This window comes from Pelmatolapia mariae, linkage group LG8, assembly GCF_036321145.2.
Source record: "Pelmatolapia mariae isolate MD_Pm_ZW linkage group LG8, Pm_UMD_F_2, whole genome shotgun sequence".
NCBI classification, from domain to species: domain Eukaryota; kingdom Metazoa; phylum Chordata; class Actinopteri; order Cichliformes; family Cichlidae; genus Pelmatolapia; species Pelmatolapia mariae.
The window spans coordinates 20,064,104-20,083,328 of NC_086234.1; the positions used below are offsets into that span (position 1 = coordinate 20,064,104).

Sequence of the window (19,225 nt, forward strand, 5' to 3'; positions counted from 1 at the left end):
GATGAGACAACAGCTTCAGGGGGAAGGTGTACTCTCACTTCATTGAAGCAAGTGTATTTTTAGCCCTTCCACCAACTACTTCACTTCACGGCTTTTTTCTGCCACTGTGTCTTGGTGGGGGCTAGCCATGGGTACTGGTTTGGACAGGTTTCTGTGGTCAGTACTGCTGCTGCTGCCAGTCTTTGGGCTATCTGAGGCTCTGCCAGAAAGCTGGCTGCCTGGGGAATATTCAGACACCATCAGTGATGCACAAAGGTTCCTCAGTGACTACAACAGCACTGCCGAGGAGGTGTTTTTCCACAGTGTCTCTGCCAGCTGGAACTACAACACCAACATAACAGACCACAACTCAAAGCTTCAGGTAAGACATCTGCAGTCTCAAGCTCACAAGACAACTCGGTGGCCAACTCTTTCTCTCATGCTGATGTTTCATTGTCCACTGTACATCACTCTTGTCACTACTAGCATCTTGTCACCAGAAATGCAGAGTTTTCTGGGGAACTCAGCTCTGCTTGACTTGGAGATTACTACTATTCATCTCTCTCCAGCATTGCATGCTCAGTTTCCTCCCAACGCAGCCAACTCTGCTTGCGCTTTACTGGAAAATAAATGAGATCTGAATGCCTGTGGTGTGAATGTCTTTAAAATATAATTCTAATGGGTCTCGCCTGCTCTTATGTTGGCCTTTTTTCTCGAGTAACTGTTTGCTTTATGATTCTTCTGCTTGAAGTATTTTGTCCTCATGGTAGCACTCTCTACTAAATGTAGTTTTGCACACACCAGTAGTCTTTATAGCCCGTTGTGGCAATATTTGCAGCCAGTAAAATGCCTTTTTAAAGCAATTTCAAAATGTGTTTTCTTAGAAGGGAGCTGCGACACGTTAATATCAGATTGCAATTGTTCTAAAACTGCATGTTACCACAGGTTTGAGAAACAGTTGCATTAAAAGCTTAGGGACACGATAAAGCCAGTAAGGCAGCAGAAAAGTACAGTGCGACTGGAGACAGAAACCAACAAAGTTGCTGAGGTGTGGAAAAGACGCACGCCCATGAAATAGTCAAACATCCAAGTCCTGTTGGACAGCTGTCGAAACAGGAATTTGGTAAACTATCTAGGCTTTGAACACCACTTCCCTGACAAACACACACACAACAGGTGTCCCACACTGAACTCCTTGAACAGGGTCAATTTACAGAATGTGTTTTGTTCCGCAGCCTGCTTTTGTGATGGAAGGTGAAAGACAAGCAGCCTCGCACATGCTGCGCATGAGCATATTTTCCTCCCCTGAGTTTTTTTAAAGAAGGATCAAAGTGAATCCGAGCACAGAACTCCGTCTAATCTGGCAGCCAGTCAGCTTGACAGAGACATTTTGCGATATGGGCTGCTCAGCAAATCTTGTGCAGTTAAATATTTTGAAAAGTCATATTTGCACACTGATCGTTCACAAAAAGCAAATATGTGCATAAACACACTTTACTTGTAGCTTCAAGGGAGGCGAAGGTGATTGTCATTGCAAGTTAAACTTTTGTACGTGGAGAGGATCCAATAGGAAAAAAAGTGAAATATCAGCAGATGTCAAAATCAGAGGCTTTGGCATCCATTTCATTGCAAACATACAGAGCTGCTTCTTTTTTTTCAATGCTACTTGTATGTGTTCATATTATAGAAAACGTTGCATAACTTAGTGCACATTTTTCTTCAACATTAGTGTTTTTTGAGATGCAGATGTTTTAAAAATATCTTTAAAAAATTGAAATGTAAAGACTGTATTTCTGTAATCAGTTTAAATGCTAATAATAGGTGAGACAGCTCATTCCAAAAGGTAAAATTGAATTTAAATTTGTAAACCAATTTATTACTAATAGAAAATATATAAATGTAGCAGAAATTGAGTGCAAGCTTGCAGAGAGAAAATGATTGAGAAAAATAGAGATTGAGAGGTAGAGCACAAAGGTCAGAGTTAATGCTTCTCAGCCGCACCGTTTCTTTGTTTTTTTCCCTTCTCCCACAGCCTGTTATTTTAGGGAAGGCTGCTAAAGAAGCAGATAAGAAAGGCTTACAGTGGAAACATTACTTGTGAGAAGCTACTGTTCTGTCAGCATGTGTGTGGCGCAAATAATGGTTGCATCAATATGCGTGTGCAATTATTTTGTAATCTTTTTCATACTTATAGAAGCTAGTCTGATTTTCTCTACACCTACTACAAATAATAAAAAGCTGCAACACCATTAAAGGAATTCTTTACAAAAAAAGTCAGAGGTGCATATAAGATGCACAGTTTATAGAGGAGCAAATGAGTGTTGAACGGCACAGCGGCCTTGAGTGCATCCATTCTTCTGAGACTTATTGTTCATGACCTATGTCTTCATGATTGCTATAAAAAGAAGCTCTTGACACTTACTGGAGCAGCAGATAAGCATGTGGACTTGAGTAGCTATAGTATTTTTTTCTTTTTAGAGATGTTATCCTTGAACAAGGGTTATTTCACTTAGCACTTGCTCAGTAGATAGGTAGAGCTCTTTATTGCCACCACGGGGAAGATGTATTGTTACAGCTATCAATAAACCAGCAACTTGAAGACATATTCTAGTTACACAGTTACGGGACAAAAACAGAAGGCTGGTAAAATAAATGGTTAAAGAACTGGAAAAAATGATGACATTAGATGAAAAAGTAGAAATGACAAAGATTAGCTTAAATCCTTGCATCAAACTCCATGTTCAGCCATCCAGCAAATTTCAAGAAATCTGCATGATTCTTTAAGGGAGACTAAATGTAGGCTATTGCTCTTATTTTTAAATTTAATTATTTATTTTTAATAGATTGTAAACATAAATATTTATTTACAGTGGCTTGCAAAAGTATTCGGCCCCCTTGAACTTTTCCACATTTTGTCACATTACAGCCACAAACATGAATCAGTTTTATTGGAATTCCACGTGAAAGACCAATACAAAGTGGTGTACACGTGAGAAGTGGAACGAAAATCATACATGATTCCAAACATTTTTTACAAATAAATAACTGCAAAGTGGGGTGTGCGTAATTATTCAGCCCCCTGAGTCAATACTTTGTAGAACCACCTTTTGCTGCAATTACAGCTGCCAGTCTTTTAGGGTATGTCTCTACCAGCTTTGCACATCTACAGACTGAAATCCTTGCCCATTCTTCTTTGCAAAACAGCTCCAGCTCAGTCAGATTAGATGGACAGCGTTTGTGAACAGCAGTTTTCAGATCTTGCCACAGATTCTCGATTGGATTTAGATCTGGACTTTGACTGGGCCATTCTAACACATGGATATGTTTTGTTTTAAACCATTCCATTGTTGCCCTGGCTTCATGTTTAGGGTCGTTGTCCTGCTGGAAGGTGAACCTCCGCCCCAGTCTCAAGTCTTTTGCAGACTCCAAGAGGTTTTCTTCCAAGATTGCCCTGTATTTGGCTCCATCCATCTTCCCATCAACTCTGACCAGCTTCCCTGTCCCTGCTGAAGAGAAGCAGCCCCAGAGCATGATGCTGCCACCACCATATTTGACAGTGGGGATGGTGTGTTCAGAGTGATGTGCAGTGTTAGTTTTCTGCCACACATAGCGTTTTGCATTTTGGCCAAAAAGTTCCATTTTGGTCTCCTCTGACCAGAGCACCTTCTTCCACATGTTTGCTGTGTCCCCCACATGGCTTGTGGCAAACTGCAAACGGGACTTCTTATGGTTTTCTGTTAACAATGGCTTTCTTCTTGCCACTCTTCCATAAAGGCCAACTTTGTGCAGTGCACGACTAATAGTTGTCCTATGGACAGACTCCCCCACCTGAGCTATAGATCTCTGCAGCTCGTCCAGAGTCACCATGGGCCTCTTGGCTGCATTTCTGATCAGCGCTCTCCTTGTTCGGCCTGTGAGTTTAGGTGGACGGCCTTGTCTTGGTAGGTTTACAGTTGTACCATACTCCTTCCATTTCTGAATGATCGCTTGAACAGTGCTCCGTGGGATGTTCAAGGCTTGGGAAATCTTTTTGTTGCCTAAGCCTGCTTTAAATTTCTCAATAACTTTATCCCTGACCTGTCTGGTGTCTAAATCCAATCGAGAATCTGTTGCAAGATCTGAAACCTGCTGTTCACAAACGCTGTCCATCTAATCTGACTGAGCTGGAGCTGTTTTACAAAGAAGAATGGGCAAGGATTTCAGTCTCTAGATGTGCAAAGCTGGTAGAGACATACCCTAAAAGACTGGCAGCTGTAATTGCAGCAAAAGGTGGTTCTACAAAGTATTGACTCAGGGGGCTGAATAATTACGCACACCCCACTTTGCAGTTATTTATTTGTAAAAAATGTTTGGAATCATGTATGATTTTCGTTCCACTTCTCACGTGTACACCACTTTGTATTGGTCTTTCACGTGGAATTCCAATAAAATTGATTCATGTTTGTGGCTGTAATGTGACAAAATGTGGAAAAGTTCAAGGGGGCCGAATACTTTTGCAAGCCACTGTATTTTATGTGGGAGTCACTTTTTAGTTCAGGCTCAGTAGTTTGACTGCGTATTTCAGTATGCCACTGTAGTTGTGTTGCTTGGGCAATACATTTTTTTCCGAGGACCCACACGAGAAACTGGGACTGTTGTGGAGGGCCACACTGATAAGCCGGACTCAGTCCTACTGAGTTGGTGCAGCCCTCCACAACAGTCCCAGTTTCTCGTGTGGGTCCACGGAAAAATTAATTGCAGACTCATGATGCAAGATGAAGAAAGACACCCGCATTGCATAAGATATGTTTTACATGGATGCTGGCAGTTACATTGCTTTGAAAGTGCACTCTGGTCTATAATAGCAGCTTGTAAAACTGATCCGTCCTTTCATTTTCTGGAGGATGACAGTCTTCACAAAAAACTGGCATGTGTTATAACAAGCTGATAATAAGAGTCCAACCCTGTATGACTTTGTGCCAACAGCTAGTTCCTACAGTACAGCTCAACAGAGACTTTCACCAAGTCTGAGTTTTCTCAAGTGTTCACTTATGCTCTTGACAGATATCAATAATTCAAATATTTACAAAAAAAAGAAAGAAAAAAAAAAAAGAATGATCCTGCACCTTTGGCTTTTTCATGGTTTAAAAAAACACATGCCATAAACATTTTTGATAATTATTATTTATTGCTAGTGCAATTTATTGCACTTGTTTAAAATATTTAGTAGCCGTATCATTTACGTCTACCTTGTTTTGTCTTTAGGTAAGTGCATCTCTTGAAGAACAGGCATTCGTGGAGGCATGGGGGATGAAGGCTAAGCAGGTCTTCTCTTCTGGAGTTCTCAACACCCTTCCTGACCCTAAAGACAAAAAACTGATGGAAAAGATCAAGCTACTCGGTGCTGCCAACCTTCTCCCGGGAGAAAGAGAGGAGGTTTGTCTGTCAGATATTTAACGAGTCGGTAACCATGTTTGTGACACTGCTAAACTCTTTTGTATCTTTTTAAAAAATTCTCTACAGTATAACACCATTCTGAGCACCATGGACAATATTTATTCGACATCTAAGGTGCACCCACAGCCAAACATCAGCTGGAGTCTGGAACCTGGTGAGTTCACTATAATAAATGCTCAGTTTTGAAGGTCAAACAAGACAAGCAAATGATATGATGCAAGAATTTTTAAGATGTTCACGTCAAAACAAGGCAGTGTTAAAGAATATGAACAAGTCAACAATGTCCGGGGAAGAAAACACTTTTAAGTGATTAAGATCTTATCAGCTTTTAAAAGTAGCAGGGTGGGGATATTCACTTCAGGGAGGCCTCCAGGGGAAGTGCTGTGGTTATGTTGAGTGAAAATCTAGAGAAAAAACACATGGGTAGCTTTTAACTTCAACAGTGTTAATTGTGAACAATAGTCCTCTGTGCTTTGCTGGCAAAAACTTCATAAAGTAACAGTGAGGCAAGAGTGCAAAACCAATCAGTTCTGCTACAATTTTTTAGTTTGTATACGTAAATGCGTTCATTAAGGTGCAGTCCCTATACTCGTTATTGGTTTCTTATTCTTGGAAATCATCCATCTTGGGTTACTCCATGACACATCCCCTCACAAAAACACTATTATCTCTATCATAACAAAGACTTTCAGGTATGGCTTTTCCCTGCCATTTTCTGTGCAGCTCAACTTTCACCTTTTCCTAACCTTCATTTCCTCTCTCTGGGATTTTGAAGAAAATTGTTGGTTTAAGTAATTGTCAAAATAACACAAGTTATCACAAGTCTTCCTGCTGTGATAACGTGAGCAGACAGAAATCTAACCACCAGCACATCACTATGTGTTCAGGAAAACCTGAAGCTTTTGAGTGTAATGCACCGGATTAGCATCTTCCTGATTGTGACACTTTTTCCACATCTTTTTGCATTTCTGTTTTAAAGAGCTCACAGAGATCATGGCTAACTCCAGGAGCTACAAGAAGCTGCTGTTTGCCTGGGAGGGCTGGCACAATGCGTCAGGTGTGCCACTCAAACAGTACTATCCGAGCTTTGTGGAGCTCAGCAACAAAGCCTCGCGAGCTGACGGTAAGTACTCCTTGCTAGCTGTTGATATCGAGCAGGAGATTCCTAATGGAGTGAAGAAGAAGCAAAGCAGAGTGAGGACACAGGAGTAGAAATGACCACATTAACATTTTTGCCCTGTTCAGGATTTCAGGACACTGGAGATGACTGGCGCTCTTGGTATGAGACTGAAACCTTTAGGCAGGACTTGGAAGAAATCTACAAGACCATTGAGCCCCTCTACCTGAATCTGCATGCCTTTGTGCGCCGCCAGCTCTACAACCAGTATGGCCCCAAGTACATCAACCTTAAAGGACCTATCCCTGCTCACTTGCTAGGTAAAATGCATGCAGTATCCATCCAATATGAGCTACATGTACATGCATGCATTACTCAGGAGTTGGTCGGCCAAAAAATATAGCAAAAAATGAGAAAGGGCAGGGTAGTCTTTAATTTGTAATTTATTACGATTTATTTATTTTTAACATTAATGTCTTTAACATAAACAGTAATTTTTTAATCATGTGTAGTAAACACATATGCCATGGCCAATATGAGCTCAGAGAATTAGGATGCAGGCACACCATGGGAGTAGTATAATGCTCTTATCTCATTGCTGTGCATAAACATGCTGCAGCAGGCATTTCCTACAGTGCCTGTGAGTGGTCCACAACACAGTAAGTCAGAACTGTTGCTTAAGTGTGTTTTCCTCTTCACCCCCAGGAAATATGTGGGCCCAGACCTGGAACAACATTTATGATATGATGATCCCATTTCCTGACAAACCTAACATTGATGTGACTGATGAAATGGTCAGACAAGTAAGTAGGACGGGAAGCTTTTATGGAACTAGATTAGGTTAAAGGAGGAGGGGAAAGAACATTCTCTGGTTCTTCCAGACCATCAAGCTTTCACTGCAATTATAATAATTTTGTCAAACAGCATTAATTGCGACTAGTCTGATTGTTTCCACTTCGCAGGGCTATAACGCCACACACATGTTTCGTGTGGCCGAGGAGTTCTTCACCTCTCTGGGTTTGGAGAGGATGCCTGAGGAATTCTGGGAGGGATCCATGCTGGTTAAGCCTGAGGGTCGAGAGGTGGTGTGCCACGCGTCTGCCTGGGACTTTTACAATCGCAAGGACTTCAGGTAAAATGAATTTTAGTTGTGCTTCACATATTTTTCATTGCTAATAAAACGTAAAAAGCAATTCTATTCACATTGCATTCCTGCTTTAAGAATTAAGCAGTGCACCACAGTCACGATGGAACAGCTCTTCACTGTACACCATGAGATGGGACATATTCAGTATTACCTGCAGTACAAGGACAAGCCTATGGGCTTCCGCAGTGGAGCCAACCCAGGTTTTCACGAGGCTATCGGTGATGTTTTGTCCCTTTCGGTTTCTACGCCCAAGCATCTGGAAACCATTAATCTTCTGGAATCTGTGACATCTGACATCGGTAATAGCATGAACACAGAAATAAAACCTTTCCATACCACCAACATCCCTTCTGGTGGGCTTCAGTACCATAACTAAGAAGGCTTCCATATAAGGGCATCTTTTAGAAGCTCAACACTGCAACACTGTGTAATTTATCCCCAAGATTCTAATACCAGAAGTGTAATAAAATCCAGATTTTTATACACTCAGACAACTGAGATGAATTCTTATATCAATATCTTTCTTATCCTATTTGTTTGTTTGTCTGGTTTTACTAAATGATGCTTTGTGTTTCTCTAGAAACTGACACCAACTACCTGCTAAAAATGGCTCTGGAGAAGATAGCCTTCCTTCCCTTTGGCTACCTTATTGACCTCTGGAGATGGGATGTCTTTAGTGGAAAGACCCCTCCGGAGCGTTACAATGCTGACTGGTGGTATCTCAGGTAGGAGGTTATGCATAGAAACTGTTGTACAAGTTAAAAGAATTGTTTGTGAAATATGTTTGGACTGAATGGTTTTCTAGATAAGCCTATACTTAAGTAACAAAAGGCATCTTTGGGTGCTGGGCAACCAGCATAGACTCAAGAAAGTTAGTGCTTTATTCATCTTGGAGGGAAACGATTGCCAGTAGGAGAAAAGAATTACAATGACTGACATGTGACAAACAGGTAATTATTAGAGCAGGGGTCTCAGATTTATTGGCTGGCTGGATTAACCTGTCTCTTATTTCTTTTAACAGAACAAAATATCAAGGCATCTGCCCACCCACCAGGCGTACAGAGGAGCACTTTGATGCTGGGGCAAAATACCACATCCCTGGGAACACGCCGTACATCAGGTAAGCATCCCGTGATGGAGCCGATCGATTGGATTATTGATATTTTCAGGACAGTCCCAGCAACCTGATTAATGTGGTGTTCATACAAGCACTACTGGACACTGTACGCTAGTAAAAGCGTACCTTGATAGTGCAATAAAGACAAAACACTTTAAATTTTAAATCCCTTAAAATGGAGACTGTCAGAAGTGTGTATAGGTACTGTGCAAAAGTCTCGAGCCACCCTCTATTTCTTTATATTTTGCCTCTAAGGAGCCGGACTTGATGATGTTCTTAAAAAATGGTCTTGAGTAAAAATCTTTCAAATATTTTTGGACACTGGCTGTTTTTGTGGTCCAGTCCCTGTAGCTGACCATTTAAGAGCAATTTAAACATTTTTTGTTTGTTTTTTTAACCACTTAACATTCATCTAGAAATTATTTAAGCGTAAAAAAACCACAACTCACCTAACTCAAGGGATGGGTGTCTACAGCCATCTTTAAAGCACGATAGAGGCTTTGTCATGGTTTGGGGCTGGATTTCAGCCAGTGGTGAAGGAGATCTTGTCAGTATTATTGGAATTATGAAATCTTTAATCCAACATGTAAAATTATGTTATAGATTTGCAATGACTTAACTTTTCAGCATGACAGTGATCCCAAACACACTGCCAGTGCACTAAAAGCGTACCGGGATGGAAAAAAACCCACAACATGGAACAAGATCAGTCATCGATCGGCCTCCCCAGAGTCCGGACATGAACATTATTGAAGCAGAGTAGGATCATCTTTACAGAGAACAGAACAAAAGGCAGCCAACATCCAAAAAGGAGCTTTGAATGTCTCTCAAGAAGAAGTTTGGAGAACTATTCCCGAAGACTACTTAAAGAAATTACAAGAAAGCTTCTCTAAGAGAGTTCAGGCTGTGTTGAAGAATAAAGATGATCATATTAAATATTGACTTTCATTGTTCCAATCACACAAACTATGTTTTTGCCTTGTGTACTGCATTTCCATGTGTGCAGACTTTGCACAGTACTGTATTAGTGCCTTAATAATAGGTATTGTGTGAAGGGTAACTCTGTGGCTGAAGTAAATGCAGTGAACATGCAACAATGCCTGACAAGCTGAAAGTATGGTATTGTGTGCGGCACTGCATTGCGGTTTTAAAACAATACTACAGGCCTACAATAGCAGGAAATGTAGCAGAAGCTGGGGTGGTATGAGAAAATCCTCTGACTCCATCTGGTTTCATTTAGGAGATGGAAATAAAAATCACAGTTACAATTACTTTAACAGAAAAAGATTGCAGAGCTTTCATATATGTGGCCTCAAACACATACAGGAGTTACATAATTCATATCCTCTAAATAGTCATTTAATTTTTTTTCATTTTTTTTTCTTTTACCTTGGGCGGTATATGACCTTCATTTGCAAAAGTTAAAGCTTTTCTTTTCTCCCTGCAGATATTTTGTCAGCTTCATCCTTCAGTTCCAGTTTCATGAAAAACTTTGCGAAGCAGCCAAGCACACAGGTCCCTTGCACACATGTGACATCTACCGGTCTGCAGAGGCGGGAGCCATTTTAAAGTGAGCTGATTATACCTTCAAGTTAAATACCAGGATTATAATTAATGGCTTATGGGGGGAAAAATAAAGATGCAATGCAATTTCACTCTTATGCCTCCAGGAAAGTCCTTCAGGCCGGCTCATCTGAAAGCTGGCCAGTTGTGCTCCAGGATGCTATAGGCACTGATAAATTAAACGCCAACTCACTCATGAAGTACTTTGAGCCTATTATTGACTGGTTGATGGAGCAAAATGTGAATGAGACGTTGGGATGGCCAGACTTCAACTGGGTCCCACCTATGCCTGAAGGCTACCCAGAAGATATCGGTAAGTTACGGGATTGAGCACAGCGAAGATTATTTACATTTTATAAATGTCATCACAAGTTGCAGCCTTAGAAACATATGAAACATTAGTTAGGTGACTTATTTTTAGCTGACATTCTTTTTTCCTGTTTACACAGACAAGAACACAGATGAGCTTGATGCACAGAAGCTTCTGGAAGAGTACAACAGTACAGCTGAGGTGGTATGGTATGCATACACTGAGGCCTCCTGGAAGTACAACACTGACATCAATGAAGCCAATAAGCAGGCAATGGTGAGGCCCACTGACCAACCAGCTCAAAGGAGATCACCTTAACCCTGTTCAAGCGTCAGCTCTGCTCATAGTTTTGCTGAATCAATAAAATTAATTTTCTTGATCAAACTGTGTCAATGAATCAATAACTGATTGAGTTAATGTGTCACTAATAAATGCATGTGTGCATGATTCTAATTACCTATACACTGGTCCATCCATCCAACCATCTGTCCATCCATTTGTTGATCTGTCCATCCATCCATCCATCCATCCATCCTGCTTTCATTGCCATATAATGAAAAATTGTTTAATATAAAATAAATGCTATTCATTATTCTTCTCTAGCTTGAAAAGAACCTGGAGATGTCAGCACACACCTTGAAGTATGGACTGCAGGCCCGTCAGTACGACACCACTGACTTCCAAGATGGCTCGGTCAAACGCATCATTAAAAAACTCAGTGACATCGAGAGGGCTGCGCTCCCCTCTGCAGAACTGGAAGAGGTGTGAAGGAAATTCCTAAATTCTGAATTCTGAGTATTCAGAGCTGCTCTCGATGTTTAAAACACCTTTAAGTGTTCCCCAATAACAATGCAGATGAAAAAGGGAGGCAGAATATAAGCTACCACAATCAGAGCCTGTATATTAAATATATTTAAAGGATTGTCTCTTTGTTTTGAACCCACTTGCACCAATGTGAATATGTTGGCACTGTTTTAGAAAGGTGCAAATAACCCTACTGTATACTCAAAGAAATGCATTTATCTGATGAGGTATTAGCCAACTCAGGTCTTGGCACGTGTAAAAACAAGCTGCCATATCCATACTCACACATGCTTTCTGCCTCCAGAGCAGCTGTAGAAATCTGTCATATACATTTAGTAAATGTCACAACCTGCTGATAATTTCATTGGGATCAAAAGTAGTTTCTTTACCTTTTTAGTACAATACGCTCCTGTCCAACATGGAGACCAAGTACAGCGTGGCTGAGGTCTGCAGAGAGAATAATGAATGCCTCCCTCTTGATCCAGGTATGACTATGGAAAAAATGCTGCAGATTGACTTCCAGATAAATAATGGCTTTTGGTAGCTGATGCACGTGATAAGGCTAAATAGTGCAATTATTATCACACTGCCTTAGAGAGTATACAGTAAGCAAAGTTTGCATGATGAAATATTTTAAAATCTGTTTCAGATCTCCAGAAGATCATGGCAGAGTCCAGGGATTACGATGAGCTGCTATTTGCCTGGAAAGGATGGCGAGATGCTGCTGGCAAAGTAGTCCGTCAGGATTATAAGAGATATGTTGAACTGGCCAACAAAGCTGCCACACTAAATGGTATGACATTAAAATGTAATTTTACACCTACTGTGAGATTCTTCATCACTCTGTCCTGCTGGAAAACTTTCAAAAGTTTGGCCTTGATGGAGACAGCAGTTATAGAACAGATTTTTTTCAGATGCATGGCAGTCAAAGTGTGGTTAGTATAAATAAGTGGAGTCAAGGAACTGCTTTAGTCAGTCCATCATATTTATACTTACCAGATACTTTGTTAGGTTCTGAGTTCGACCCTTTTGTATTCAGAACTGCCTCTTTGGCAGAAATTCAACAAAGTGCTGGAAACATTCCTCAGAGAGGCATTTCACCCAGAGAACTGCCGCTCACTGGATTTTCTCTTTTTTGGTCCATTCTCTAAAAAACCCCCAGAGATGGTTGTGTGGGAAATATCCAGTAGGTCAGCAGTTTCATAAATACTACAACATTGAAAACTCACTCATATCACCTCTTTTCCTCATTTAGATGCTCAGTTTAAACTTAAACAGGCCGTCTTGATCATGTGTTTATGAACTGCTGGCATAGGACTGGCTGATGTGATTAAGCGCTTGCATTAATGAGCAGCTGAACAAGTGTGTCTAACAAAGTGTGTGTGTGCATATACAGTATCTCCAAAGTGACAGAGCTGTGTGTACACACAGGGTATTTGGCTGATGGTATATCTAAACAATGAGGACATATTAGGATTTGCAGTTAAACTGTCGCACACAGATTCACATTTTATCAAGACCAGGAGTTAAATCATTTGCTCCACAGCACTTATCCTCAGCCAGAGTCCTACGCCTTATCACACCCAAGGTTTTTCTTTTTCTTTACCTAAAAGAGCCTGAAAATTTTTAAAAAATTTGTCTTTTAAAAAATTGTCCTCTCAGGTATTTTATCAAAGAGATTTTTCCATTTTGCAGTGACACAGCAGAATGTATTATCACACCAGGCGACTGACTTGATATAGCAATAAAAACACACTTTATGGTACATAGAGTTTATGATTACACATTACTTGTTAGTGTTTAGGAAATGATGACCTAATAAAAAGATATCTGCTATACAGTCAGCAGATTTGAACTATATATACTGTTAATTATTTACTAAAAATTGTTGGATTATGCAACATGCTAGGTGAATGCTTTACTCTCAAATAAACAGCAGCCTTTTTCTGACACCCCAGTAATATGAAATAAATCACTTCTCCAAATCAAAACACTTTACATGATGATGTTTAAAGTATTCCTCTGATTACTATTAAGGTATTTCTCTCTGGCATTCTCTGTAGGTCACTCTGATAATGGAGCTTTCTGGCGTTCCCTGTATGAAACGCCTACATTTGAAGAAGATCTGGAGACTCTGTGGAAGGAGCTGGAGCCACTCTATCTAAACTTGCATGCTTATGTTCGAAGGGGTCTATATAATAAGTATGGCTCCAACTATATCAACCTAAAGGGGCCTATTCCTGCTCATTTACTTGGTAAGTAATGCGATTTGACTGCACTCGAGGCTCTATATGGACTTCAGATATTTAGTTTTTTTGATGATAGCAAGGTCACAGGACAAAACCACTTTTCAGCCAGCGTTTCACTTTGGAATCCCAAGTATTCTAACACTATAGACAAAACCCTCCTTTTATGTCTGAGGGTAGCCCCTTCTTTTCTGTCGTTGACTGTAGACGCGTTTGGATTTAGGCAAGATTTAATTTGCTTTCAGGGGCATCAAGCGTGAGATTGTGTGTGACAGTTCCACATGGTCAGGGATTGGAGCGACTCACAGTCCTAAATCCCACTTGGTTAAACACTGGCACAGCTGATGACCTTCTACCTGACTTCTTAAGACTAAAAATATGGAACATGAGTGCTGTTTTTTCTCTTTTTCAGGCAACATGTGGGCACAGACGTGGTCTGGGATAATGGATTTGGTCATACCCTACCCAGACGCTACACAGGTTGACGCCACACCAGCCATGGTGCAGCAGGTAAATCGATGCATGAACCAGCTGTTGCTTTAAAACCATTACTGCACACTTCCAAATCCAAGGAAGCACGCAGAAAACATATGCAAGGATCTTTTCTTACTGTCTTTCTCATTTCTCTCACTCAGGGATGGGATGCCATCAGAATGTTTCAGGAATCTGACAAATTTTTCACCTCACTTGGTTTGGAGCCAATGCCGCCGGAATTCTGGAGCAAATCTATGCTGGAGAAGCCATCTGATGGACGCCAGGTGGTGTGCCACGCCTCTGCGTGGGACTTCTATAACCGAAAAGACTTCAGGTTGAGCCTAACTTTTTTCCCCTTCAAGCTAGAATCAAGAGACATGTAGCAGCCTGGAAGTCTTACCAAAATCTTACAGAATATCAGTCAAATCTCAGAATCTTTATATGATACTTAACAAAGGCACTCCCTAAAGAAGCCTGGCAATGAAATGGGATGGCATGTACAAAAACCTTTTATAGTCTTCTTCTTTTCACGCATGTTCAGCTAATGTAAGAGCCTCATTTGCTTTCCGTCTGCTAATACGGTTGGTTTAGAATCAGCAACTGTCCTAACATGCTGCTCCACTGTGGCATCCACCTCAAATCTTCTCCAACCTTTTCCTGTTGGGCTGCAACAGTTTGACCTCAAAGACAAACTATTGGCTCTGAGAAGGCAAAGATAGGCAGGGCCAAGTAAAAGGGTATTTTTGTATTGCTTTGGATATTTTTTAGCAGAACATGTCAACTATATATGTTTACTATCTCTATTATTAGTATTATTTGTGTGAGGTGGGATCATGAGTTTGTCTTTGAAACATTTTCATAATTTGCTCTAATGATTTCTTTGTTTGCTTCTCCAGGATCAAGCAGTGCACTGTTGTCACAATGGATGACCTGATCACCGTGCACCACGAGATGGGCCACATTCAGTATTTCCTACAGTACAAAGACCAGCCCGTGTCCTTCCGTGATGGAGCCAACCCCGGCTTTCATGAGGCCATTGGAGATGTACTTGCCTTGTCTGTGTCAACACCCAAACATCTCCAGAGCATCGGCCTCCTGGACAAGGTTGAGAACAACTATGGTGAGTGATGTTTGCAACTTAAGCAAAATCGTTGAATGCATCTGTTGCTGTATTACAGCATATGATTTTGGCATTTATAAACACCTCATTTAGAGAGTGACATCAACTTCCTGATGAGCATTGCACTTGACAAGATTGCCTTCCTGCCTTTCGGCTACCTGATGGACCAATGGAGGTGGAAGGTGTTTGATGGACGCATCCCACACACCGAGTACAATAAAGAATGGTGGAACCTCAGGTAAAGTTTATATCACAGAAAATGCATTTATTGCATTCATAGATGATGATTCACTAAGGAATTATAACAAGCATGCATACCTCTTTTCTTTGTATTGCAGACTGAAGTACCAGGGATTGTGCCCACCTGTAACACGCACTGAGGAGGACTTTGACCCAGGTGCAAAGTTCCACATCCCGGCTAACGTTCCCTACGTCAGGTAAGGCTTTTTGATTCTCAAGAACAAATACATGGGATATTTTATCACCGATAAGTGATAAATGATTCAATACTCATCACCTAATCATGATTGATAAGATAAATATGCTGTGGAACACAACATGATCTTACTATTGTGCAGTAGCACAACTGTACACTGAGCATAGTGCTGACCCTCCTTTTTCATCATCTTCAATCAGGTATTTTGTCAGCTTCGTCATCCAGTTTCAGTTCCACAAAGCTCTGTGTAATGCTGCCAAGCATAATGGACCTTTATACACCTGTGACATCTACCAATCCAAAGAAGCTGGAAAGCTCTTAGGGTTAGTACGCACACTTACACACACTCAAGTGGAGACGCTCATATGTATGCTATTTTTTTGTTTTCAGCACTGGCAGTTTAATTGTCTATCCGAGACATCCTTATTAGTTATCCTAGTCTTCTCTGACCTTCTCTCTAACCTTTCTATTGCTGTTTTCAGTGATGTAATGAAGCTGGGCTTCAGCAAGCCCTGGCCTGAGGCTATGGCTATGATCACTGGCGAGTCCAAAATGAGTGCCCAGCCACTCATGGAGTACTTCCAGCCTCTCATTGAATGGCTTGAGAAGGAGAACAGCAAGAACAATGATGTTCGTGGATGGCCAGATTACGACTGGAAGCCTTTTAGTATGTTAACAGAAACACATACATGTATTCACTCATCAAAACTTTGCTAATATGTTTTCCATAGTCAAGGCCAAAAGTTTCTGAACACCTACTCTGAAAAAAAAAGAAACACACAGGGGAATTCTTTGTGTGTGTGTTTCTCCTCTGCTGCAGCTGAAATGAATCTCCTACTCATTTTACACAATGCACACGCTCTGACTGAATTGATGAAAACATTACCAAGAAAGTGAAAGAAAGTCCCTGGTAGGGATAGTTGAGAAAAGTGAACACATCTCTTATTGGAGAGATTAAATTATGAAACCAATAACTAGATGCAAAACTAAATAAATTAGTATGGAAATGATTTTTAATGCTTTTTAAAAGTATTAGACCGGGCCTCACATTTGACCTTTTTCATTATTATTATTATCAAACTAGTACCGACACAGAAATGTTGATACACATGTGCATAGTTACTCGCAGAACAAGAATAGCAGTTTTCTAATTAAGACATATCAGCCTGCGCCACCTCTTGGTATGAAGATGAATAGCTCTTGTAAATACCTAGCTACTGCTGGGCCTCTTGTTAAAGCAGGTTTTACTGATCTCTGTAGATGGAAACGTTTCTTCCCTATAGCTTTCCAAAATAAGCACAACAAGAAGCCATTTGAAAATGACTGCACACCTACTCTTTACATTTTAATTGCTGAGTGAAAAACAACCATTTAAATATGTTTGTATCCCCAACAGGTGCAACTTCAAAAGGTGAAGCTAAAACAGTGGATTTCCTGGGTTTAAATGTGAACAAGTCAGCTGCCATAGCCGGCCAGTGGATCCTGTTGGCCCTCGGCGTGCTGCTCTTGGTGGTCACCGTCCTTATGGCCTACATGTACAGGAAGGCAAGAAAGCCTGAAAAGTCCTTGTCTACTATGGAGCTGAAGCAAAAAGATTAGCCATGTTTGAAGACTGAACGACGAGAGTGAAGCCTGACTCACTGTAGCTGGCACAATACCAACCTCAATGTGAACATCAGTGTTTTTTGTGTACTGCACAACATCTGAACAAATTTGCTCCTCATGTTTTGTCTGCCTACCAAGTCTTGCATATTTATTGTATACACAAAAACACAAAATTCCTTACTTGCCTATGCAAAAGAACACATGCAATTTTTTTTTGTAATTTATTTGTACGCTTTGATGTTAAAGAAGGAAGAGTTTTAAAATGAAAATTTGTAAAGTCATTCATTGTGTAAGTGTTTCTGAATATTTGATTTTTTTCTAATAAGTTGAATCCTCAGCATTTCTACAATAAAGACATTAAATATTTATTCTGCCTCTTTTTGGAGACGTGACATGAATGAATTACAAAGGTTATTAAAAACAATTTCATTACAATAAAAAAAAATGCACAGTAACATAAAAAAGGCAACACCACACGATGAAAAAAAAAGAGCTTGTGCATTGTTTTCAGCCCTTCCCTCTTTACTCACAGAGTCAATACAACCTCTTTAGTGGCTACAGTTGCACAACAGAATACAGTACCTGCAGGCTCTCAGGTAACACAGACTGGAGCAGTAAAGCAACACTTAGTCCCATCAGAGACTGTTTAATAACAGGCTTATATCAGCAGTCTATCATTGGTCTTACAGGTTTACCTTAACGGGGGCCACAGAGGCCTAGAAACAATCCAAGAGAAGGCTTACTGTCTTTTAAAAATACAAAGCTCAGTGACAGTGAGAGAACAAATTCATTAAAACAGTCAATTTAACGCAACTTGTTACTATATACAATTTATACGTACCTATCTATGCTGGATCGTAAAGTCTCCACATAGACATCATGCCACTAAACTAATCCAGTGTTGTGACTCCCTGTATGACATTCTTTAGATATGTATGTTAATGTATTAGCCTAAGATGATATAATAAATAACAGCCAAGTTTACTCCCTGACTAAATCGACACACGGACACGAAGCTATTGCTTTTCAACTTGTTACAAACCTGCTTTCGGCGTTCACTGCTGTGGAATTCAATGCAGGAAATTACAGTGCATCCGCTGGGGCTGTTTAAAGTATTACAAGTATTACTCACCTATAAGTACAAATCCTGTTTCCCTGAAACCAGGCAAACAATGCGAGTACATAATCTGAACAATATATAATGTCACGTTCTGCATTTGAGGCTAGTGCCAAAACCATTCCAACGCAAAGTCAGGGTACATTTGATGTGAACATTCACTCATAAGAGAGTGGCTGCTGGTCATTATGTTCTAAGTGCAGGGGTTGAAAATGATCTACAAATCAACTTATCTTGATTTAAATCCCTAACAGAGTCACTGACTCCTGACCACAAAGTGATAGAAGCAGAAAGGACATTTACAATCACAGATTAGATATATACACTCAGATTAGATATGGAAATAGGCACGGTGTGAAACAGCACAACAAATGACCAGCAACATTTCTCAGAAACTTTAGGAAAAAAAAGATATAAAAAATACACATACAGAAAAAAATTTCAGTACATTAGCTCCTACAACACAATCAAAACCAGTTACTTTTGTATGCGACACAGCTTCTAATGTACAATGTACATGCACATTCAGAAGCGCTTAACAAGTTACAATCTCTGGAACAAAATGTTCAGTGTATTGCACAAAAAAAGAGTCTATAAAAAATTAAACCATTAAAAAAATGAATGCGCTATCCACAGTTGGTCCATGTTGGTCCACGTGGCTCAGTCTAGCCCAGGGTTTTTTGGCCTCTTGTCAAGTCTATTGTGACACTGAGCGGTTCAGGGTTTAAAACAAAGGCCTCAGTAGTAGTAATGC

The 19,225-nt window shown here is 40.3% G+C and overlaps 1 protein-coding gene across 1 annotated transcript; it reads left to right on the forward strand.

The window, feature by feature from the left end:
• Positions 1-19,206, forward strand: ace (angiotensin I converting enzyme (peptidyl-dipeptidase A) 1). Its single transcript, XM_063481448.2, has 25 exons — positions 1-361; positions 5,224-5,394; positions 5,482-5,569; positions 6,395-6,538; positions 6,661-6,852; positions 7,238-7,335; positions 7,495-7,664; positions 7,755-7,978; positions 8,260-8,404; positions 8,701-8,799; positions 10,244-10,366; positions 10,467-10,672; positions 10,809-10,945; positions 11,273-11,431; positions 11,871-11,958; positions 12,123-12,266; positions 13,537-13,728; positions 14,132-14,229; positions 14,355-14,527; positions 15,090-15,313; positions 15,407-15,551; positions 15,652-15,750; positions 15,950-16,072; positions 16,232-16,416; positions 17,146-19,206. The coding sequence occupies exons 1-25, from the start codon at positions 128-130 to the stop codon at positions 17,346-17,348; spliced, it is 3,864 nt and encodes a 1,287-aa protein (XP_063337518.1). The 5' UTR covers positions 1-127; the 3' UTR covers positions 17,349-19,206.
• The last annotated feature ends 19 nt before the right edge of the window (positions 19,207-19,225 follow it).